This window comes from Malaya genurostris, chromosome 1 (genome assembly GCF_030247185.1).
Source record: "Malaya genurostris strain Urasoe2022 chromosome 1, Malgen_1.1, whole genome shotgun sequence".
Taxonomy (NCBI): Eukaryota; Metazoa; Arthropoda; class Insecta; order Diptera; family Culicidae; genus Malaya; species Malaya genurostris.
The window spans coordinates 137,546,448-137,568,090 of NC_080570.1; the positions used below are offsets into that span (position 1 = coordinate 137,546,448).

The following is a 21,643-nucleotide window of genomic DNA, read 5'->3' on the forward strand; positions in this document are numbered from 1 at the left end:
ATAGGAACGTCGTACGACGACCCGGTGAAGATGGTTCTTGAGGGCGACCCTACAGTAACAAGAAGACAGAGGTGCCTAGCGAGAACGGTGGATCGACCCACTAGAGGTCGACCTGCGGAACCTCCGCAGACTTCGAGAGCTGGTGACAAGCAGCGATGGACCTAGTGCAGTGTTTTCTAAACTCTCTCTGACGCCTCTTAGGTCTTATCATGCATTGTCGCACGCTGATGGGCTCTAGGTCCCAATTTGGGAATCACTGGCCTAGTGGAATGGACAAATCTTCTACATACAGCAGGGGACAACAGGGTTCTAGCCTGACTGGACAGGGCAGAAATCGTCATCATCTAACGATATTCGATGCGAGTGGCGTTACGCTTTTTCTTCAGAGATTCTTTCACATATAAATTTATAACCAAATCTGTCTAATTTTGACCTTTGAATGCAGGTTTCCATCATCATCTCAAAGATGCATATCAAAATATTCACGTCATCAGTGAAGATGTTTTCGGAATACAATTTCAGAATCCATATCCAAAGCTCAGTTGTAGAATTCAGATTTAGGTCCAAAATACATTTTCCGAATTAAGGTCTAAATGGCAGGTTCAGAATGATGTTTCAGAATTCGGCTTAAGAGTACAGTTCCAGTTTAGTTTCAGAATTCAGTTTCAAAATTCAGCTCAAGAATCCAGCTTCGGAATTCCGTTCATGTCCAGATTTAAATGAAGGAAATAATTTCGTGACATCAGATCCAAAATTCAGTTCCACAATCTAGGTGTATAATTCAGTTCCAAAAATCATTTCCCCACCCAATCCAGGCCCATTATTCAGTTCCAGAATCTGGATCCAGAATTCAGTTTCTGAATGCATGTATAGATGACAGTTCAAAAATTCATTTTCGGAAACCAGATCCAGAGTTCAGATCCAACGGAATTTTTAATTAAGAATTCAGAATTAGAAATCAGTTCCGAAATTTAGTTCTAGAGCTCAGTTCGAGAGCTCAGGTACAGAATTTATTTCCTTAATTCGAATCTACAACTCAAGTTCAGAATTCAGATTTAGAAATCAGTTTCAAAAATTGAGTTCAACTCAGTAAAAAAATTCAGTTCTTGAAATCAGTTTCCAAAATTCACATCTTGAATTTGAACCAGGTCCAGAATCTAAATTCAGAATTCAAATAAAACATTCAGTTTTCAAATCAAGGTTCAGAACTCAGAACATGGACTCAGGAACTGAGCTTTTGATCTGGGGTCCGGAACTGAATTCTGAACATGGATTAACAGATCGGCTGAAAAGTTCGTATCGTTTCTATGAGAGGGCGCCACTAGAATTACATCCATACCATTTTCAGTTAGTACCAACCTTCAAAAGATACGTGTATAAATTTGACAGCTGCCTGATTATTAGTTTGTGAGATATTGCATTTTGAGTGAAGCTACTTTTGTTATTGTGAAAAAAATGGAAAAAAGGGAATTTCGTGTGTTGATGAAACACTACTTTTTGATGAAAAAAAGTGCCGCCGATACCAAAAAATGGCTTGATGAGTGTTATCCAGAGTCTGCACCGGGCGAAGCAACAATTCGTAAATGGTTTGCAAAATTTCGTACTGGTCATATGAGCACCGAAGACGATGAACGCAGTGGACGTCCAAAAGAGGCTGTTACCGATGAAAACGTGAAAAAAATCCACAAAATGATTTTCAATGACCGTAAAGTGAAGTTGATCGAGATAGCTGACACCCTAAAGATATCAAAGGAACGTGTTGGACATAGTATTCACGAATATTTGGATATGTGAAAGCTTTGTGCAAAATGGGTGCCGCGTGAGCTCACAATCGATCAAAAACAACAACGAATTGATGATTCCGAGCAGTGTTTGGAGCTGTTATATCGAAATAAAACCGATTTTTTCGTCGATATATAACAATGGACGAAACATGGCTCCATCACTTCACTCCGGAGTCCAATCGACAGTCAGCTGAGTGGACTGCACGCGATGAACCGAACCCAAAGCGTGGAAAGACTCAACAATCGGCCGGTAAGGTTATGGCGTCTGTATTTTGGGATTCGCATGGTAAAATTTTCATCGACTACCTTGAAAAGGGAAAATCCATCAACAGTGACTATTATATAGCGTTATTAGAGCGTTTGAAGGACGAAATTTAAAAAAAAACGGCCTCATTTGAAGAAGATAAAAGTTTTGTTTCATCAAGACAATGCACCGTGTCACAAGTCGATGAAAACCATGCTGAAATTGAATGAATTGGGCTTCGAATTGCTCCCTCATCCACCGTTTTCTCCAGATTTGGCCCCCAGTGACTTTTTCCTGTTCTCAGACCTCAAGAGAATGCTCGCTAGTAAAAAATTTAGAAGCAATAAAGAGGTAATCGCTGAAACTGAGGCCTATTTTGAGGCAAAGGACAAATCGTACAACAAAAATGGTATCGAAAAGTTGGAAGATCGCTATAATCGCTGTATCGCCTCTGATGGTAATTATGTTGAATAATAAAAACGAATTTTGGCAAAAAAATGTGTGTTTCTATAAAACGATACGAACTTTTCAGCCGAACTGTTAAGAGTCTGGATTCCAGAGATGGATTATGAAGATGAATTCTGGACCTGAGTTCGCCAACTGAACTTTTGAGCTTAATTTTGAAACAGAACTCTGTATCTGATTTCTGAACTGAGTTCTGAACTCGAACTCTGGAGCCAAAGATTTTGAAAACGGGATTTTCGGACTGAATTCTGAACTTGAATGCTAGATATGAATTCTGGAACTGAACTTTGGATTTGGATTCAGAACATGGATTCTGAAAACTGGATTTTCGAACTGAATTTGAATTCGGAACTTGAATGCTAGATATGAATTCTGGAACTGAGCTCTAAAATTGAGTTCAGGACCTGGATTATGAGCTTGGACTTTGGAACTGAATTTTGGACCTGGATTCAGGAAGTAATTATGAACCTGGATTCAGCAGATGAATTTTTTTCTATTCTTATCCTAAATTTTAAACTTGAATACTGGATCTTGGCTCTGAAACAGAATTCTGAATCAAGATTCGGAGAATGAATTCTTGAACTTAACTCAACTGGAATACTGATGTTGGATTCTGGACAAGGAATCGGAGAACTAACTGTTTGGTACCGAGTTCTAGAACTGAATTTTGGAAATAAATTCTGCATCTGAACTCTAAACTTGAACTTTAGATATTAATTCTGGACCTGAACTCTGGACATGGATTAAGGACTTCTAGGCTTGGATCGGAGCCGAAATTCTGGAGCTGAGTTCTGCATTTAGATTCTAAGCCAGAATTTTGCACCTGGACTTTAGAGATGAGTTCTAGAACTAATTTTTGGACCTGAATTTCACATTTAAACCCTGGCCTCTGGAGTTGATTTCTAGCTCTCGATACGGAAAATGAATTCTGAACTTGGATTCTGAAAACCGTATCTTGGAGTTCTATAACTGAGCTTGAATACTGAAAACTGAACTTTAGAACTGAGTTCTAAAACTGATTTTGAATTCTAGATATGCGGATTCTGGAGCTGAATTCTAAAGCTGAATTCTGCACTTGAACTGTCTTCAGAACTGAACTTTGGAACAAATTTACATATCTGAATTCTAAACTAGAATCCAGGAATTGAATTCTGGACTCGGCTTCGGAAAATGAGTTCTTGGACTGATTTCTGAACCTAGATTATGGACTTAGATTCTGAAAACTGAATTTTGGAACTGAGTTCTAGAACTGAGTTTCGGAACTGAATTTTGGAACTGAACTCTGGACATTAATTAAGGACTTAGACTTTGGAACTGAATCTAGGCCTGGATTCAGGAACTAAATTCTAAAGTTGAATTCTGCAATTGGATTCTAGACCGGAGTTCTGCACCTGGACTCTGGAACTGAGTTCTAAATCTGAACTCTTGACCTCTTCTTGAACAGTATTTTATACCTGTACCTTGTAGTTCTAGAACTGAATTTGGAACTGAATTCTGAATCTGAACTTGAATTATAGATACTCTGGAGTTAGATTCAGGCACATGGATGATGGACTAAGATTCTGGAACTGGATTCAGGAAATAAATTCTTGAACTGAATCATGAACTTCAATTCTGAACGTGAATTCTGAATTTTAGAACAAAGTTTTTAAACTGATTTTTTGGAACTGGATTCTGAACTTGAATTCTAGATATGCGCTGAATGAATGCATGCAATAAAAAAACTGAATTCTGAGCCTGAAATCAGAACATGGATTGAAGACTTGAATTTTGGAACTGAATTCTGAGCCTTGATTCTGGAGCTGGATTCTAAAGCTGAATTCTGCACTTGCATCCTAGAACATTGAACATTCTAGAACTAAATTTTGCACAGATTTATAAATTTGAGTTCTGAACTCGAATTCTGGAACTGAATTCTTGAGCTGAACTGTGAACTACGATTCTGGACTTGGATTCAGAAAACTGTATTTTGGAACTGATTTCTGGAACTGAGTTCTAGAACTGATTTTTGGAACTTGAATTCAAGATATGAGTTCTGGAACTAAACATGAACTGAATTCTAGGCCTGGATTCTGGAACTAAGTTCTGGAGCTGAATTCTGTACTTGGATTCTGGAACTGAATTCTAAATCTGAATTCACGTTTCGGAATCTGGAATGGAATTCTAGACCAGACTTCGGAAAATTTAATCTTGGACGGAATTCTAGGCTTGGATTCAGGACTTAAATTCTGACAACTGAATTTTGGAACTGTTTTCTAAATCCTAATTTGAACTGTAAATATGAGTTCTGGAACTGAGTTCTATAACCGAATTTCGGAACAGATTTCCAATTCCTGAATTGAAAAGCTGTGGAAATTAACTCCGAACCGGGATTCGTAAAATGAATCCTAAATCCAAGATGACGATTTCCGGGCTATTTATATTCCTTGGAAACCCTTACAATATGAAAATTTTTGGAAAAGGTTTGATTAGTAGATCTTGATGCGTAGATGCGATGTTTGTGGTCGATTCAAAATCATAGATAACGACTTCTGGTTTATAGATCTTTTCTGAAAACTTTTATAGTGGGCATGCATATTTTGATAAATTAGCAACGGAATACAATGTTTTTCAGTTCTGTTGGCTCAGTTTGTGTTGAAAACACGCATATTTTAATTATTTGATCATATCATACCATATTATGCATAATATTCCATTGTCAGGATTGTTAAGGAACATCAATAAAACGGAAGTCACCATCTTGGATTTAGAAACGAACTCAAATTGCGTTTTCCGGCAACTGTTTATCAAACTAGTTTGAAAAATACAGGATACGAATATTGTCATAGCACATATTTTTATATTACGCAAAAACCTCTTTTTATGAAGTAAATTTAAAATTAAATAGCCGATGGACCCAGGTGTGCGAGCCAACCATAACGAACCCACCAAAAACACCAAGATAGAAAACCTGCGGGCCATCCGCAAGATGGCTGGACCCCGTTGGGATGACTCCCGCTGCCACTACGGAACCGAAAAACAAAACAAACATATAAAACACAAAACTCTGTAAGCCAAAACGGTTAAATTTTATAACTTCTACCCGGTGAACGACCAAAATGGTTAAAGCCGGGGTAAATAAATGATATAAAAAATTAGAATTAAACGTTTTTTGGTATTTGGTTCGTAGAAAGATTACACATTATACTTCAACGAATGCCCAAGGAAGGCAGAAAAATTTCGTCAGAATATCTATCTTGCTACAACATTGGAAATAACGAAAAATCATTCGCAATAGGCTGAGTTCGCACTTGCTCTCCTGTCATGCAATAATAAAACTCCGGGACGCTCAATGTTAGTATGTTTGGTATCACGTTACAATAATTGAGCTTGAGCTCAGTCACAAATCAACCGCATCTGTCGATTGGATTTTAATTCAAGCAAAAGTGTAAAACGGTACAGTTCAACTCACCAGTACAGATAAGGCTTCTCCCGTTCAATGTTGACCGAATTGATCGGATCCAGCCGGAACCAGGTGGTGAACGTGAAACCACTTTCGTAGGGCCACTTTGCCAGTGGGGGCAGCACGACTGCCTGGAGGGGACAAAAAAAGAGTTATACATTATCATGACAAAACCAAGCCCAAGATTTGGGTGTCAGTGTGTGAACTTACCGATCCCTTTCGGCCCGGGAAACTGAAGAACACATCCGGCCCGTTCCGATGTGGCATCTGCTTGAGCACATTGAGCAGTTTGGCTGAATGGCGGGGCCATTTGCCGTTCAGGGCCTTCATCGCTCCGAACAGTAGCTTCAGTTCCTTCACCGTGATGCTGTAACTGGCCAGGACACCGAGCATTTCGATCAGAAGGTCTGTGGAACGAAGAACAGTTAGTTCTAAGATCTTTCAAGGGGAAAATAAAATCAGTACTCACCGGCAACGATGGGCTCAGCCCGAGCCAACCTCGCCAGGACGTGTTCGATCAGTCCGATCTCGGTGCAGGCTTGCAGATTTCGGACGCTCTTCTTCAGGATGGCGATGAACACACTCCACACCTCGGCCTGCAGATTGGCCGGACAGTGGTCCAGCAGCTCGAGCATGTGTTTCACGTTCTGCGCGTCCTGGACGACAAAGTTCAGTTCCATGTCGAATTCGCCACCGACCAGCTGGGAGGGGAAGGAAGGGAAACAAACAAGACAAAAGACAAACAATCAGTTAGTTACAGGCGAATGAAACGAAATATCTTCGTCCGTCCGGGAAGGATGCCGGCGAGTTACTACTGCCGGGACGGTTTTGCTGATGGTGCATCGACTTGAATTGCTACCGTCATTATTATCGTCGGTGAAGTCCGAATCATAAGTCGACGTTTTCGTTTCCAGTGGATGAATCAAGACGATCCATCCAAAACAATGGGAGCACCGAGTGAATTGGTAGGTCATAATTGAGAAAGTACATTCGTAAGTTTTTAGTTCCCCCTCTGGGAGCCCACCTTCCAATCATTAAAATGTTATCTTTGACTTTACTGTTCCTAGACAGAGTGTCCTGTCAGGACTTCGCTCTCAAAGTTCTCGAGCCGTTCCTGCAATTAAACTTCCACTTCTTCGACATCTTGAAGGAAGGAAAATTATTTTTCCCTCTTACCCTCAGTTCACCGAAGTAATCTGAAAGAGTATATCATTGCGATACTGCTGCTGTCGCTGTTTTACTTTACTTCTTTACTTTGTGTGCATGTATGTGTGTGTGCGAGTCAGCATTAGGAAAGGTCGTGGTCGCGGAGCTCTTTATGCAAAACAAATGAATGAATGATACATTGTAAAACAAATGTTTGCTGGGAGTAGTACTCTACATTTACGGGCGACTCACCACCCCATCGTCTGCCATCGTCAAACCCCATCATTTCAGCAAGTTTATAAGCATTCTGCCTGCCACAGCGTAGCATCGGGATGATGATGATATTAAAACAATAACAACCGGTACCCTGGGAAAGGATCAAATTTCTGTGCTAAGTTTCTGCATAAGTTCGTTTGTGACCACTACACCTTCCCCCCACTATATAGCAACTGTTGGAGCTGAGACGGACTCGAGCGTTATAAGTACAATTTTTTAAAACGCAAAGCGTTTTATTTTACTGTCATTCTCTTGCGGCATTGCAGGATTAGGTTACTAGTAAAACAATTAATAACTTTACAGTTAATAACTGAAGATTCATTATTTTTTTATAAAAGCGGATTGCCTTCTATTTTCGACATCCATTTATCAAAAAATGCTCTAGTAGTGTATGGTGTAAAAAATAGCAATAATCCATCCGGTATTTGTCGTATTCTAACATAAGCTAAAAAAACACTGTCTCGAAACCGTTTCAGCAAGCCTTTTTTTGATAGGGTTGTAGACAAAATTTGATCCCGGATTTGAGTTGGTGTCGCAGAGCTCGAATCGAATCCCGATCACCCATTTCTGGTGCAAAGAAAATCGTGCTCTAAAATCTTCGTTTCAACGACCAGCCCCGCCTCGAAGCATCGTTGACATCAAATGAATTCAAATATTATCAAATGATTTTGTTCACTGTAGTTTCAATTTTTTTGTTCAGCTTCCTATATATCAATAATATTCTCTGATTTTTCCAATATTTAAGTTTAAATCCAGGGTCTTGTTTTCTACCAATCGTATCCAAACCCTTTATAAACAGTCAGCACGGCACTGCACATATTAGAATACCATTTTGTTTGATGAATCCGAAATGAACAACGACGGACCAACACATCACCAACAAACTAAAGCTGTTCATCGAAACTGGTTAATTACGGTTGTTCGGCGAGATATCGGGTTTCGACTATAACTCACCATGGGACATGATTCACCAGTTATTCACATCTGCCTAGGTTTACATGGTTTTCTCAGTTTACCCAAAGTGTGTGCAAAATTTGAAAAAAAAAATTGTGCAGTAGTTTTTGAATGACGATGCACACGAACTTTCTAAACCTGCTTTCGAGAAAAACGCGTTTAAAGGTTTTTGTCTATAAAATCAATGGAAACAATTAATTACTCCAGTGTGCCCGTAGGGTCTAACATTTTAAAAAAATCATCGTTTTTCTTTTATAATTTATTATAATGAAACATTTTATGAATGTTTTTTCAGGTTTTGAAATTAATCGAAGTAGATATCTTGGGCCTGTGCACCGAGCTCTTGCTTCTTCGCAGAATGAGATAGCCACAGATAAAGGTCCATAACTTCCAGAGTCTCGTTCCAGTAGGCTTGAAAATTTCACAGAATATTCTGGAAATGTTCTACTATACGAAAATACAAAAAAAAAAATAAATGATATTTCAATAGTGTTAGATCCTACCCGCCCCTGAAGTTCATCCAAGTTTACTCGTTGGTTGGCAAAAATCTCTTTTATGTGACAATACAAATTTGTTTGTCAAAGGTAGAAATCTTCGAATGATCTGTAGTTGCCAAAAAAGTTTAAATATTTTGAAACATTTTCAAAGATTATCTTTCAAAATGGCAAATTGCACCAAATGCAATTATCTTTCCTCAAAAACCCAGACCTTCTTTTTTCAAGCCAAACAGTAATCACGCTATCAAATTGAATGGCTTGGCATTTGCATAGTCTGATCAAGAAAAATACTTAAGTTTGACGTACGACAAAAAAACTCACTTTTACGGATCACATAAAAGTTACACAGACTCACAAACACGCAGAAAAATATTATGAATTTCGCAGGTGACATAATGCTACAAATGGTACAATTCATAACAATTTAATTTTCCAAAAATCTATTCGTGCAGAATTTGACAGGCTCATAGTGTAATTCGCATTCGGCTACCAAGCGCCGTTGTGTGCGTTTATACGTATCCATTGTTCATTAAGCAGATATGTGCTTCTGTGGCTCAGTCGATTAACGGATGTCCTTTGTGATCTAATGTTTCTCGGTTCAAGTCGAGCTGTTGCTATTTATCTTTTGTTTTTTTTTTTTTTAATTCACTCGATTTCATTCTGTGTAATTTTCATACCACATAATTTTAGATGTACTTGAATACAAATTTCTGTGAAATATGACGCTCCATTTATGTGCAGAAATGCAATGATCGAAGCCACTGTGCTAGAGACGGTGTTTTTTTTTGTCGGCACTGATGTTCTATACTTCGGTACACAGTTGGTTAGTTTTCGACATGCGTGACTTTCAGTTCTATTCGGAACAATTGCAGTTTATTTAATTATTATTGAATAATAATTTGACTATTTGTAATGCTAGGAAACTAGTATTAAAGGTCGTATTGTTTTATCGCAGTATCATGGGAACGATCAAAAGCCACAGACAAGGCTTCTTGTTGATGGTGTTTTAGTCCTCAAAAGTGCGGTTAATTTTTTTTTCTGCATGCAAACTCTATGGTTTTTTTTATTCATGAAAACAATGTTCAATTGAATTTGGTGATTTTAATATATTGCAATCGATTAGTAGACATGTTTTTGTATATCCAAAAGCAAAGCTAGTACAAAATTCGTGTTTCTTTCAGAATATACTGATGTCCATCACATTTCTATCAAACGCTAGAGAAATAGTAGATTTTCTTTTATTTATTGAACAAAAACAATTGAAGGCACGAATAATTGAGTAGTTTCTGGAATTACAGGCTGATAAGTAGAAAAATTTTGTGTTTTTATTCATGACACGGAATCTTCAACTAGCCGTATAATTCTATAATTGAACAGGACTGGTTAGTTGATGACCAAATACACTGATTGTGGGTATACTGGATCTTAATTTCCGTTTCCGGAAGAACCGATCGTGTACTCCGAACCGAGTATCACTCCATGTTCTCAGAAACGGCTGAAACGGACCAATTTCCATAAACTTAGATACAAATGAAAGAAATTATGTTCCCATGAAAAAATGTAGAGTTCTGTCCGGATCAGACATCCGATTCCGGAAATATATGTTTAATTGTGTATAGAATTTCAACCCGTCGTTCGAAGCGATAATGCAAAAATAGGGAAAAAAATCTTTTAAATTTGGATCAACATTTCAGCTATGCAGGTTCCCAGTTCCCGGTTTCGGAAGTACCGAAAATGGTGGTCAAAAACTCAAAAACGGCACTCTCTTTATTTTCTCAGAGTCGACTGATTTTAACAAATTTAAACTCAAATGAATGGTTAAATGGTCGCATAAACTGCTAAAGACTACTGTTCGGATGCGACTTTCGGTTCCGGAACAACAGGGTGAGATGTGTTTGAATATTAATATAACGTCATGTAGTGCGAAAATGCAAAAAATATAACCAAAGCAGTTTTGGCGTCACATTCCTTTTGTGCGAATTTGACCTTTCTGTTTCGACAGACTTCGCAGTTGATTCATAGCGTACAAAAAAATCATTGCATGGCTAGTTCCTGCTGACACCAAGTATCCTTCTAGGTCGGGGCTCGAACATACGACAACTGGCTTGTAAGACCAGCGGCCCTATGCATTGAGCCGCAAGCACGGGTAAAAAGAAAATAAAGAATTTCCGATAAACTTGATTCAAACCTTTTTATAAATTGGAAAGGTTATCCAAGTGTAAAGTCAAACAAACTTTCTCGCTCTTATTCAAGATTCAAATAAACGTTTTTTGAAGAGTCTCTTAGTAATATTTATGAAAACATGAGCTATATGACAAAAACATCATAACGTCATTTAAAATAGGTTTCTAAACTATTTATCATTCTAATTTTTATTTCTGACTAATTGAATAAATTCTCATTTCTTTACGCAATTTAGCAAACAAAAATTATTTGGAAAAAATATTATTAAAATCTGGACTTTTTCCTTACTCCTAAATAAATAAGCAAAACAACATAGCGGAAAAGTCGCAAACTATATATACGAAATTTACAGCGTTTCCGGTATGTTGTTTTTATTTATTAACTCATGTAGTTAGGAGTAAGTAAAAAGCCATTTTAATAAGATTTTGATAGTTTCTCTACTGCAAAAATAATCCAATTCTGTTCTGAGCGTTTGATGGAAATTTATATGGATACAAGAAACTAAAAAAAACCCTGCGCATTCAAGAGTTAAACAGAAATTTCCGCAGGTGAGCTTCAAGTATTGTTCTGAATAATATGATACTAAATAATTATATGTTTCCAAATTTTATACTTCGTGTGCACATTTCACTAAGTGTAATCGAATGGATCTACGAGATTCCTTGAATGACTTTACAGCCAAAAACAGTTTCCCGAACCTTAGCTCTCACCGGATGTTCGACAGTGCGCTGAGCGAAACTGGATCTGTTTCCCAACCAAGCACGCTTCACTGGAACCTCCGTTTTGAACGAGGTTTCATACCGGCTTAGAAGTGGGGCTATTTCTTTATCTAAACATGATTCATAAACATTTCAAAAACTGATTACTATTATTTCGTGGCTTTATATTGTCAATTATTGTCCATTTGGCAGGATTAGAAAGTCACAAGTTCGCAAATTTGAGAGAATACCTTTTGAGAATACCGTGCCAAGTTTGCCATCTTAGAACCTTGCAAAATGAAAGTTATTTGCTAGTGTTTCAACCTCGTAATCACAGGAAAACAAACTAAAAATCTATTCCACAAGCCAAGTTTCAGATGCGAGATCAGAAGATCTGAAGCTGATTTTTTCCTCTCTCGCTCCTGCTCATTAAGCTAAGATTTCGCTCCAAAGCGAAATGTTGAAAAAGCACCGTAATGACCTCTTCTGTCGCGTTTGACCGCTGCCCGAAGTACACCGGCCTACATAGAAACTGACAGAAGCAGGCTCCAATTAAAACCGTTAAGAGTGCCATAATCTAAAAGCCTCCAGTAGATCCTTCCGACGGACACCGGCAACCGGTGGGGTAATATTTGATTGTGCACAGAACTCTCATCAGTGTTCCACCTTCAATCTGTTCCATAATTTCCTTTCTGCTCATCAACTTGTACACTGCCATCAAAACCGACAGATTTTTTTCTTCAACTCGCCACAAGTCTACGAAACCTTCCCCCCTTTAATCACTACAGTTTAAATCAAATTCAACACTCAATTCAATTCAGCGGTTCGTCTAACGATCTAAGGTAAAACGAATTGCTTACAACGGACAGCACGGAACGCCATTTGTCACGCAACGCCACTTCACAAATACTGCCAGCTCTCAGTAGCAGTTTGTGGGGGGGAAGGTGTAGCAGCATCACCACCATTTGCTTCGTTCGTTAATGTCGTCAGTCAGTCAGTCAGTACGCCATCATTTGTTAATCGTCGTTAATTACTGGTCTACGTTTCCGATGAAAGGCCGGTGGTCGTGAAAGCAACTTTTTGAAGTGCCATCTACAGAACGAGGGAACGGAGGAACAAGTGGTACCGCGGAGAAAAGTTTCTCGTCTTTGCTTGTGTTGCAGAAGCTATTTACAGTGGCAGGTATAATCAAATTTGAACAGCTACTGCGACCGGATTAACACCGGCCAACTGAGCTTTTGTGTCCGTGGTGGAAAAGATGGATGGAAAGCTGGAAGGGATCGGTAATTACTTTTGGACGAACTTTGTTTAGTTCATGAATAGGATGGGTAGCAGCACTAGCTGGTGACTGGTGCTAGACAACAGATATTAATAATTTCTTTATAATGGTGTTATTCCAAGTCACATTACGACCAAATTTCAGTCATTTGAGTTTGAAGATCGACCGAAATTAAGATTCGGCATTTCGAATACAAGATTTAGCGATTGAGAGGTCATGAATTGTAATTCAAGGGATCTGAAAATAAATTTGATGCATTCTAAGAATGTATAAAACGTTTTTTGAACCAAACGTCTTCGATCAAGATCGTTAGGTATTCGGCCAAGTTTGTTAGGTATTTTGAAGGATTCATTTTTAGGGCTCTAGGAAGCTTGATAGCCGTACACATGTTCTTACGGAATGTTTGTTAGAAATTCGGCTACATGCCCATATATTCAAAAAACATAATAACCCTCGACGTTTCCGCGTAAAATAGACTTTAAGATGGATTGTATACTCTTTCTACATGAAAAAGACAAAACACCTGGTAATTTGACTGCATGATAAAATTCACTTTTTTTTAAATACGCTCCACAACTCACAACAATATCAATTCTCTATTTTCAATCGTTTTCGTTTTTCTTGCAATCGCCTGGCACGAGTTCATTGCCGTATATTTCGAGTGTGGGTGCTGTATCCAGTAGAACGAACAGTAAAACATATGCCATGAGAATATTTCCTCGTAAAAGATTTTGAAACATCCGATTTCTGGTTACAGGCGACCTCTTGTCGAATATGTTAAATTTAAATTAATTTATACAAAACTAGCGGACCACTGCACACTTCACTGCGCAAATCATTCTCGGATTGGAATTAAATAAAACAAAACGTCAAACAATTTTCATAATTACTGTACGAAAACTATTGTAATGATACGATTTTTGTTTTTCCATTTTCGCTAAAAATATAGAAAACCGATAGTTTGCCAACCCGTGAACTGTGACAAATCTGGATATTTCAAATTAACACCACGAATTCTTAACGATTGCCCTTGAGTTAACAGCAAATGACAAGCGGATAGTTTAAGTTGAAGAAGCTTAAATTTAAATGACATATCAAGATATAACATTGGAATGCATGGATTAAAAACATTACTTTACCTTTGAATTTGACAGATAAAACTGTTGCCTCCATAACAATTGCCATTAACTTTAAGCTTTTTTTTTCTTTACTTGTTCCCGTACTTTCTACCTTTGCTCCTGTAATTTCTGTATTTGTTCCTGTACTGTTCTCAATTGTGTGCATTCTGTACTTGTTCCTGTACATTCTGTTTCTGTTCCAGTACTCTATTCACCTTTTTGTACTTTCTGTACTTGATCCTATACTCTATGTATCTATTCTGTACTTTCTGTAATTGATGCTGTACTTTCTGTACTTGATCGTGTACTTTCTGTGCCTGTGCCTGTACTTTCTGAACTTGATCCTGCACTCTCTATATTTGTTCCTGAACTTTCCATACTTGTCTTGTACTTTCTGTACTTTCTGTATTTTATATGTTTGTCCTGTACTTTCTGTCCCTATACTTGTACTTTCTCTACTAGCTTCTGTACTTTCTGTATTTGATTATGTGCTCTCTGCATCTTTTCCGGTGCCTTCTGATCTTATTCTATCACTTTTTGTTATTGTTTCTGTGTCTGTTATTTTACTTTCTGTACTTATTCCTGTACTTTCTGTATCTATTCCAGTGCCACATGTCCTTGTTCCTGCTCTTTTTGTACCCGTTTCTGTGCCTTTTGCACCTGTTCCTGTACTTCCTGTACTTGTTCTTGAACTTTCTTAGTGTGTTTATGTTTATGTGCTCTCTGTGCTTGTTCCTGTACTCCTGTATCTATTCCTGTGCCATCTGTTCTTGTTCCTGCTCTTTTTGTACCCGTTTCTGTGCTTTTTGCACCTGTTCCTGTACTTTCTGTACTTGTTCCTGTACTTTCTTAGTGTGTTTATGTTTATGTGCTCTCTGTGCTTGTTCCTGTACTCCTGTATCTATTCCAGTGCCATCTGTTCTTGTTCCTGCTCTTTTTGTACCCGTTTCTGTGCTTTTTGCACCTGTTCCTGTACTTCGTGTACTTGTTCCTGTACTTTCTTAGTGTGTTTATGTTTATGTGCTCTCTGTGCTTGTTTCTGTACTCCTGTATCTATTCCAGTGCCATCTGTTCTTGTTCCTGCGCTTTTTGTACCCGTTTCTGTGCTTTTTGCACCTGTTCCAGTACTTTCTGTACTTGTTCCTGTACTTTCTTAGTGTGTTTATGTTTATGTGCTCTCTGTGCTTGTTCCTGTACTCCTGTATCTATTCCTGTGCCATCTGTTCTTGTTCCTGCTCTTTTTGTACCTGTTTCTGTGCTTTTTGCACCTGTTCCTGCACTTGTTCCTGTACTTTCTGTACTTGTTCCTGTACTTTCTGTACTTGTTCCTGTACTTTCTATATTTGATTATGTGCTCTCTGCATCTTTTCCGGTGCCTTCTGATCTTATTCTTTCACTTTTTGTTATTGTTTCTGTGTCTGTTATTTTACTTTCTGTACTTGTTCCTGTACTTTCTGTATCTATTCCAGTGCCATCTGTTCTTGTTCCTGCTTTTTTTGTACCCGTTTCTGTGCCTTTTGCACCTGTTCCTGTACTTCCTGTACTTGTTCTTGAACTTTCTTAGTGTGTTTATGTTTATGTGCTTTCTGTGCTTGTTCCTGTACTCCTGTATCTATTCCTGTGCCATCTGTTCTTGTTCCTGCTCTTTTTGTACCCGTTTCTGTGCTTTTTGCGCCTGTTCCTGTACTTTCTTAGTGTGTTTATGTTTATGTGCATTCTGTTCTTGTTCCTGTACATTTTGTATTTGTTCCTACACTTTTTGCAGCTGTTCCTGTACTTTCTGTACTTGTAGCTGTACTTTCTGTACTTGTTCCTGTACTTTCTTAGTGTGTTTATGTTTATGTGCTCTCTGTGCTTGATCCTGTACTCCTGTATCTATTCATGTGCCATCTTTTCTTGTTCCTGCTCTTTTTGTACCCGTTTCTGTGCTTTTTGCGCCTGTTCCTGTATTTTCTTAGTGTGTTTATGTTTATGTGCATTCTGTTCTTGTTCCTGTACATTTTGTATTTGTTCCTACACTTTTTGCAACTGTTCCTGTACTTTCTGTACTTGTAGCTGTACTTTCTGTACTTGTTCCTGTACTTTCTTTGTCTGTTATTGTTGATGTGCTTTCTATGCTTCTATCCCTTCTGGTACTTTATGTAGCAGTTTTGTACTTTCTGCACTTGTTCCTGTACTCCTGTATCTATTCCTGTGCCTTCTGTTCTTGTTCCTGTACTTATTGCATTTGATTCTGTACTTTCTGCAGCTGTTCCTGTACTTTCTGTACTTGTTTCTATACTTTCTGTATGTATTCCTGTACTTGCTGCATCCGTTCTGGCACTCTATGTAACAGTTTTGTACTTTCTGCACTTGTTGCTGTACTTTCTGTATCTATTCCTATGCCTTCTATTATTGTTCTTGTTATTTCAGTATTTGTTGCTGTACTTTCTGTTTCTGTTCCTGTACTTGTTTCTGTACTTTCTGTGTTTGTTCTCTTGTTCCTGTACTTTATGTATATGTTCCAGTATTTTTGTATCAATTCTGGCACTCTATGTAGCAGTTTTGTACATTGTGCACTTATTCCTTGTACTCACTGTATCTACTTCTGTGCCTTGTGTTCTTGTTGTACTTGTACCTGTACATTTTGTACTTGTTCCTATACTTTTCGTGTCTGTTCTTGTTCATATGCTCTCTGTACTTGTTTCTGTACTTTATGTATCTGTTCCGGTACTCTGTACTTTGTGTACATTCTGCACTTGTTCCTCTACTCTCTGTATCTGTTTCTGAGTTTTCTGTACTTTTCTTGTATTTTCTGTACTTGATCCTGAACTTTTTGTATTTGTCTTGTACTTTCTGTAAATGTTCCTATACTTTCTGTTCTTGTTACTGTACTTTCTACGTATGTTCTGCACTAATTCCTGTACTTTCTGTATTTGTCCAGAACTTTCTGTATCTGTTCTAGTACTCTATATACCTTTTTTGTAATATCTGCATTTGATCCTGTACTCTCTGTACCTGGTCCCGAATTTTCTGTACTTTCTTTATATGTTCCTACACTTTAGATTCTTGTTTTGTGTTCCTGTATTTTCAACACTTGTGCCTGTACTTTCTGTATCTATTCTTGTTCTTTCCGTTTCTTGATCCGGTACCTGTGCTTTCACAACTTGCTCTTGTACTTTCTGAATTTGTTCCTGTACTTTAAGAGACTGTTTGTGCTTTCTGTACTTGTTCCTGTACTTTTAGAACTTGTGCTTTCTGTGCCTATTCTTGTACTTGATCCTGTGCCTTTACTTTCTGTATTTGTGAATTTATTCCTGTACTTCCAGTCACTGTTTATGTGCTTTCTGTACTTGTTCGTTTTATTTCTACATGTGTTTCTGTCCTTTGTGTACTTATTTCAGTACTTTCTGCATCTGATACTTTCTGTGTTAATTTCTGTTTCTGTTTCTTCTGTACCTGTTCCTTAACTCGTTACTGTGCCTATTCTTGTACTTGATTGTACTTCTTGCATTTGATTCTGTATTTACTGTACCTGTTTCTGTTATTTCTGTACTTGTTCCAGTTCTCTTTATGTATGTTTCTGTGCTTTCTATGCATAATTCTGTATCTTTTGTACCTGTTTCTACACTTTGTCTACAAGGAACAGGACAGAATGCCAATATTCTTTGTACTTGTTCCTGTTTTTCAGTATTTTTTTAGATTACACCAGATCTGGACGTTTCATGCATTTCACACAAAATTTCTTCAGTTTTGCGGATTTCCGAAGTCGTCTTTTCCACAAGTTTTTTTTTTTTTGATATTAGCACATCTCGCCGTTTTTTTTCTACGCGGATTCTCAAAGTTACGCGGTATCTAATTCCCAAAGTCTCTTTTTACAAAAAAAAATTTTGAGTTTGCACCATATCTCAACGTTTCATGCATTTCTGATACATTTGACATGGCATTTTTTTCAAATTCGAAAAACCCAAAAGTCCCGAATTTTTTCATTAAAAAATAATTTTTCTTAAGATTACGCTAGATCTGGAAGTTTCATGCATTTCTAAGATATTGGTATAAAAAAAATTTTAGTTTTGCGGTTTTTTCACGTGAATTTCAGAAGTTACGCGGTTCCATTTTACGAGGTACGTATCCCCCACGTAAAAAGAGACCTCAGTGTATGCGAATTTTCAAAGTATTGCGGTTTTTTAAATGCAAACTTTGATAGCTATGTGAGCCTTTCTTGCGAATTTTCCAAATTATGAGGTTTTTTTAATGCGAATTGTATAAGTAATGCGTTTTATTTATGAAAATTTTTAAAGTTATGCGGGTTTTTATGCGATTTTTTTAGGTGGTACACATCCCTCTCAAAAAAAAAAGACCTGAGTGTTCGTGCAAAAATATCAAAATTATTTACGAATTAGATTTTATGAAAAATGTTAGAGAAATTGAAAAACTTAAAACTTCATTTTTCAAATATAATACGTTTTAGTTCAGTTACATTAGAAATTTTAGTAATTCATAAGATTAAGACAATTTAACGTATTTTTTATCTTTCAAAGTAAAAAAAAAACTTTCAAGATATATTAATTTGTAGGATTTCTGATGCAACCGAAACGTGTTATATTTATGAAACAGTTCAAAACAAACATCATTTTGATTTTGAGGCTTTTGTGATGTTAAAATTTTGTAGAAACAGATATGTTTAAACAGGTTACATTTATCAAATTTTTATTTGTTGAGTTGATGAAACTTTTGATATATGAATTTGTGAAATTTTCTCAACTTGAAATATCATAGCATTGTTTTTTCATAGTTTATGTACAAATATTCGAAACTTGAGAAAACATATGCTTAATATAGTGAAATTATTAATATTGATTAAATTTATGAAATTTAAACGAGAATAAAAATATCTGCTACACCTTCCCCTTTCAGTAGTGAATTCAATCTAATGTCTTATACAATGAAAATCAAACCAAAATGCAACCAAAAGAAAAGGGTTTTCTACTCAACATATGGTGCTCTTCAACCGACTCGAGTCTGACCAACGAAACAAGGTCAGCATTTGAAACACTCTTTCCTGTGTATGTTAACCAAAAACCGAAACACCACTTGTTGGTACTCGTTCCGAAATACAACCAACCAACCGATAAGTGGCTCGTGCTAGATCGCATGTGTAGCAACAGAGTTGAAGTGCTGATTTGGCACCGACCCACCCTTCAAGTTTAGTTACTCCGTTAGATGGAACCCATGTTTCATTTTGCCGATGACAGCAGCCGATCCCCCGCTTCGACCCGAAAACTATCGCAACCGATCGGTTCGGTTTAGTTGGAGCAGGGCACTCAAGCAACGGAATGAAGTGGTGCTGTTGCAAGAGTACACAGTTTCGAAACGAATCAAATAAAGCCTGCCAGGTTGAGGCCACTACACCTTCCCCCTTTGATGTGGAGTATCTAACATACGATCACAAACATACCCGCACTAGGTGTAAAACCAGCGCGGTAATTAACTGTAGTGTTAGCCAGCTAACCAGAATCATTTCCACCGGGGGAACCCATCCGAAAACTACTGCCGACAGCTTCGCACAGCGCCGAGCCACTCGACGTAAATTTGATTACTGCTCCACCGTCCCCCTCCCTACCGGTCGCGAAACCAACAAGCTTCCCCGACTCACTCGGAACCATTATACCATTTTATAAATTCGACAGAGCAAAAACAGACAATCTTGTTCCTAACAACAGCAGCAAGCAAGATTCATCACAACCGCTCCGGGTGATTGTTGAAAACCCAACATTCTCATCAGCATCTTCATCATCGCCGCCATCATCAGCATCATCGTAATCAGCAGCAGCAGCACCTTCATCGGACCAAGCCATGGCGACAGTAAGACAGACAGGTGCCGTCAAACGGGCAAATAAGCTGCTACTGCTAACTGATGCCGCCGAAAGTCGCGGGGCAAGCGGGAAGCAGGGCGGTGGTTTTCCCAAAGTTTACCCCGGAAGCGGAAAGGTCGCATCAGCATAAGCCTGGCACCGAAATAGAAACTGACTGACGTGTTTTTTTTCTTGCTTCTTCTTTTCTTCCCCTAATAGAGGGGAGGGTTTAAATCACGGGATGACAATGCTTAAGTTTGTCTTCGTGAGTGACAGAACTGCGAAGGGGGAATTTTCCCCCTGTTGAAATGTGTTTTAACTTACCGGGTTGTATTGGAATAATTTGCATATTGTAGACGGAACGAAACAAAACAAAAAAAACAACATCGAAATCGGCCACAGGGGGAAGGTGTAATAGCAGTCTTACGGCGCGGTGCACACGTGTTAAGAAGATGTTTTTGTTTTATCATGTCTTCCGGATGGGTATTTCGATGCTTTGATTGTGGTTGTGATGATGAACACGCGGAGCAAGATTGAGGACGTTCATAAACCACGTTGATAAAAATTTCAACCTTCCGTTGAATCGTAGTAATTGGTTATGTGAGAAAACTTCCTACCGTGAAATCTGGAATGACTTATATTATCAACTGCTTTTCAGATCTAATCAGTGAAGAAAAACAAAGAAGAGATGATTCGAAACTACATAAGCACTGTAATGAAACACCTTCCCCCCTACCTCATGATGCTTCGTGGTTTTTGAACGATCCCCGTTCCTATTGAACTATTCTCATACATCACACGCCCAACAGCTGTGCTGAACATCGATCAGATTCGATATTGAGTTTCCCGGACATGAAAGCGCACATACACACATCAGATACAGACAGCAAACGAACGAATCAATGTAACAACTGTCAACGATAAAGACGTTGTTATCTGCTGAAACAAGTCCCATCGGTGGTGTTCTTTTCTTTTTTTTCTACAACACCAATGAGGAAAATTGAAGGGGTTTTGCTGTACGTTGTGTTCAACCTTTTGCAGGGGAATCATTTGCAGCTTCTTCGGTACGGTAGGATTAAAATGTTCCCGATTTGAACATGTTACAGCGATGTGCTCAGGTTCCGAGGAAAGCAGATTTAAATTATATTATTCTTGCTTAAAACTGGCTGAGTGAAACTTAGTATAGTGTACGCCTCTTCTCAACTTTAGCTTATTTTCTGTAGTCGAGATACTCCGTGGGAAACAGTCCTGTTATATCGATAAAATTAAAGGTTTTGATACTCTAATAGAAAAAAAAAATTGTCGATTACGCCACTTGTACGATTATATCTTCGAAACCGACACTTAGGTCAGGCAAATAATCTTTGAAATCGGCCCACAGCTCAACTATAGTCTCGAACGAGCCAGAAATTATTGATATCGGTTAATCCATACCCAAGAAAATAGAACGATACTGAATTTTGACGTTTACGTCACATATGCCATTATATCACCGAAAGCTTAAGTGACAGCAATTTGAACTTCAAACCTGTTCAATGAACCAAACGTGGTTTCCAAACGAACTTAACTTTATTGAAATAGGTTCAGCATTCTACGAGAAACAGAAGAGAAAAAGCACGTTTTGTCGGGTACGTCACTTATGCCATTATATCTCCGGAATCTATAGAAAAAGGCAAAACCTGTTGCTGTCTCTGTTCGATAGATTCACTCTAAGGGTGAGAT

General features: G+C 38.0%; 1 protein-coding gene across 18 annotated transcripts in view; it reads right to left on the reverse strand.

The window, feature by feature from the left end:
• Positions 1-21,643, reverse strand: part of LOC131425894 (neurobeachin) — a 241,630-nt gene that overhangs the window by 91,814 nt on the left and 128,173 nt on the right. For all 18 annotated transcript variants that reach the window (XM_058588152.1, XM_058588154.1, XM_058588150.1 and 15 more), the window contains exons 2-4: positions 6,405-6,636; positions 6,146-6,342; positions 5,945-6,066 (exon numbers count right to left, since the gene is read on the reverse strand). In XM_058588152.1, coding sequence (XP_058444135.1) covers positions 5,945-6,066; positions 6,146-6,342; positions 6,405-6,636 — 551 coding nt within the window. The remainder of the gene's footprint in view (positions 1-5,944; positions 6,067-6,145; positions 6,343-6,404; positions 6,637-21,643) is intronic.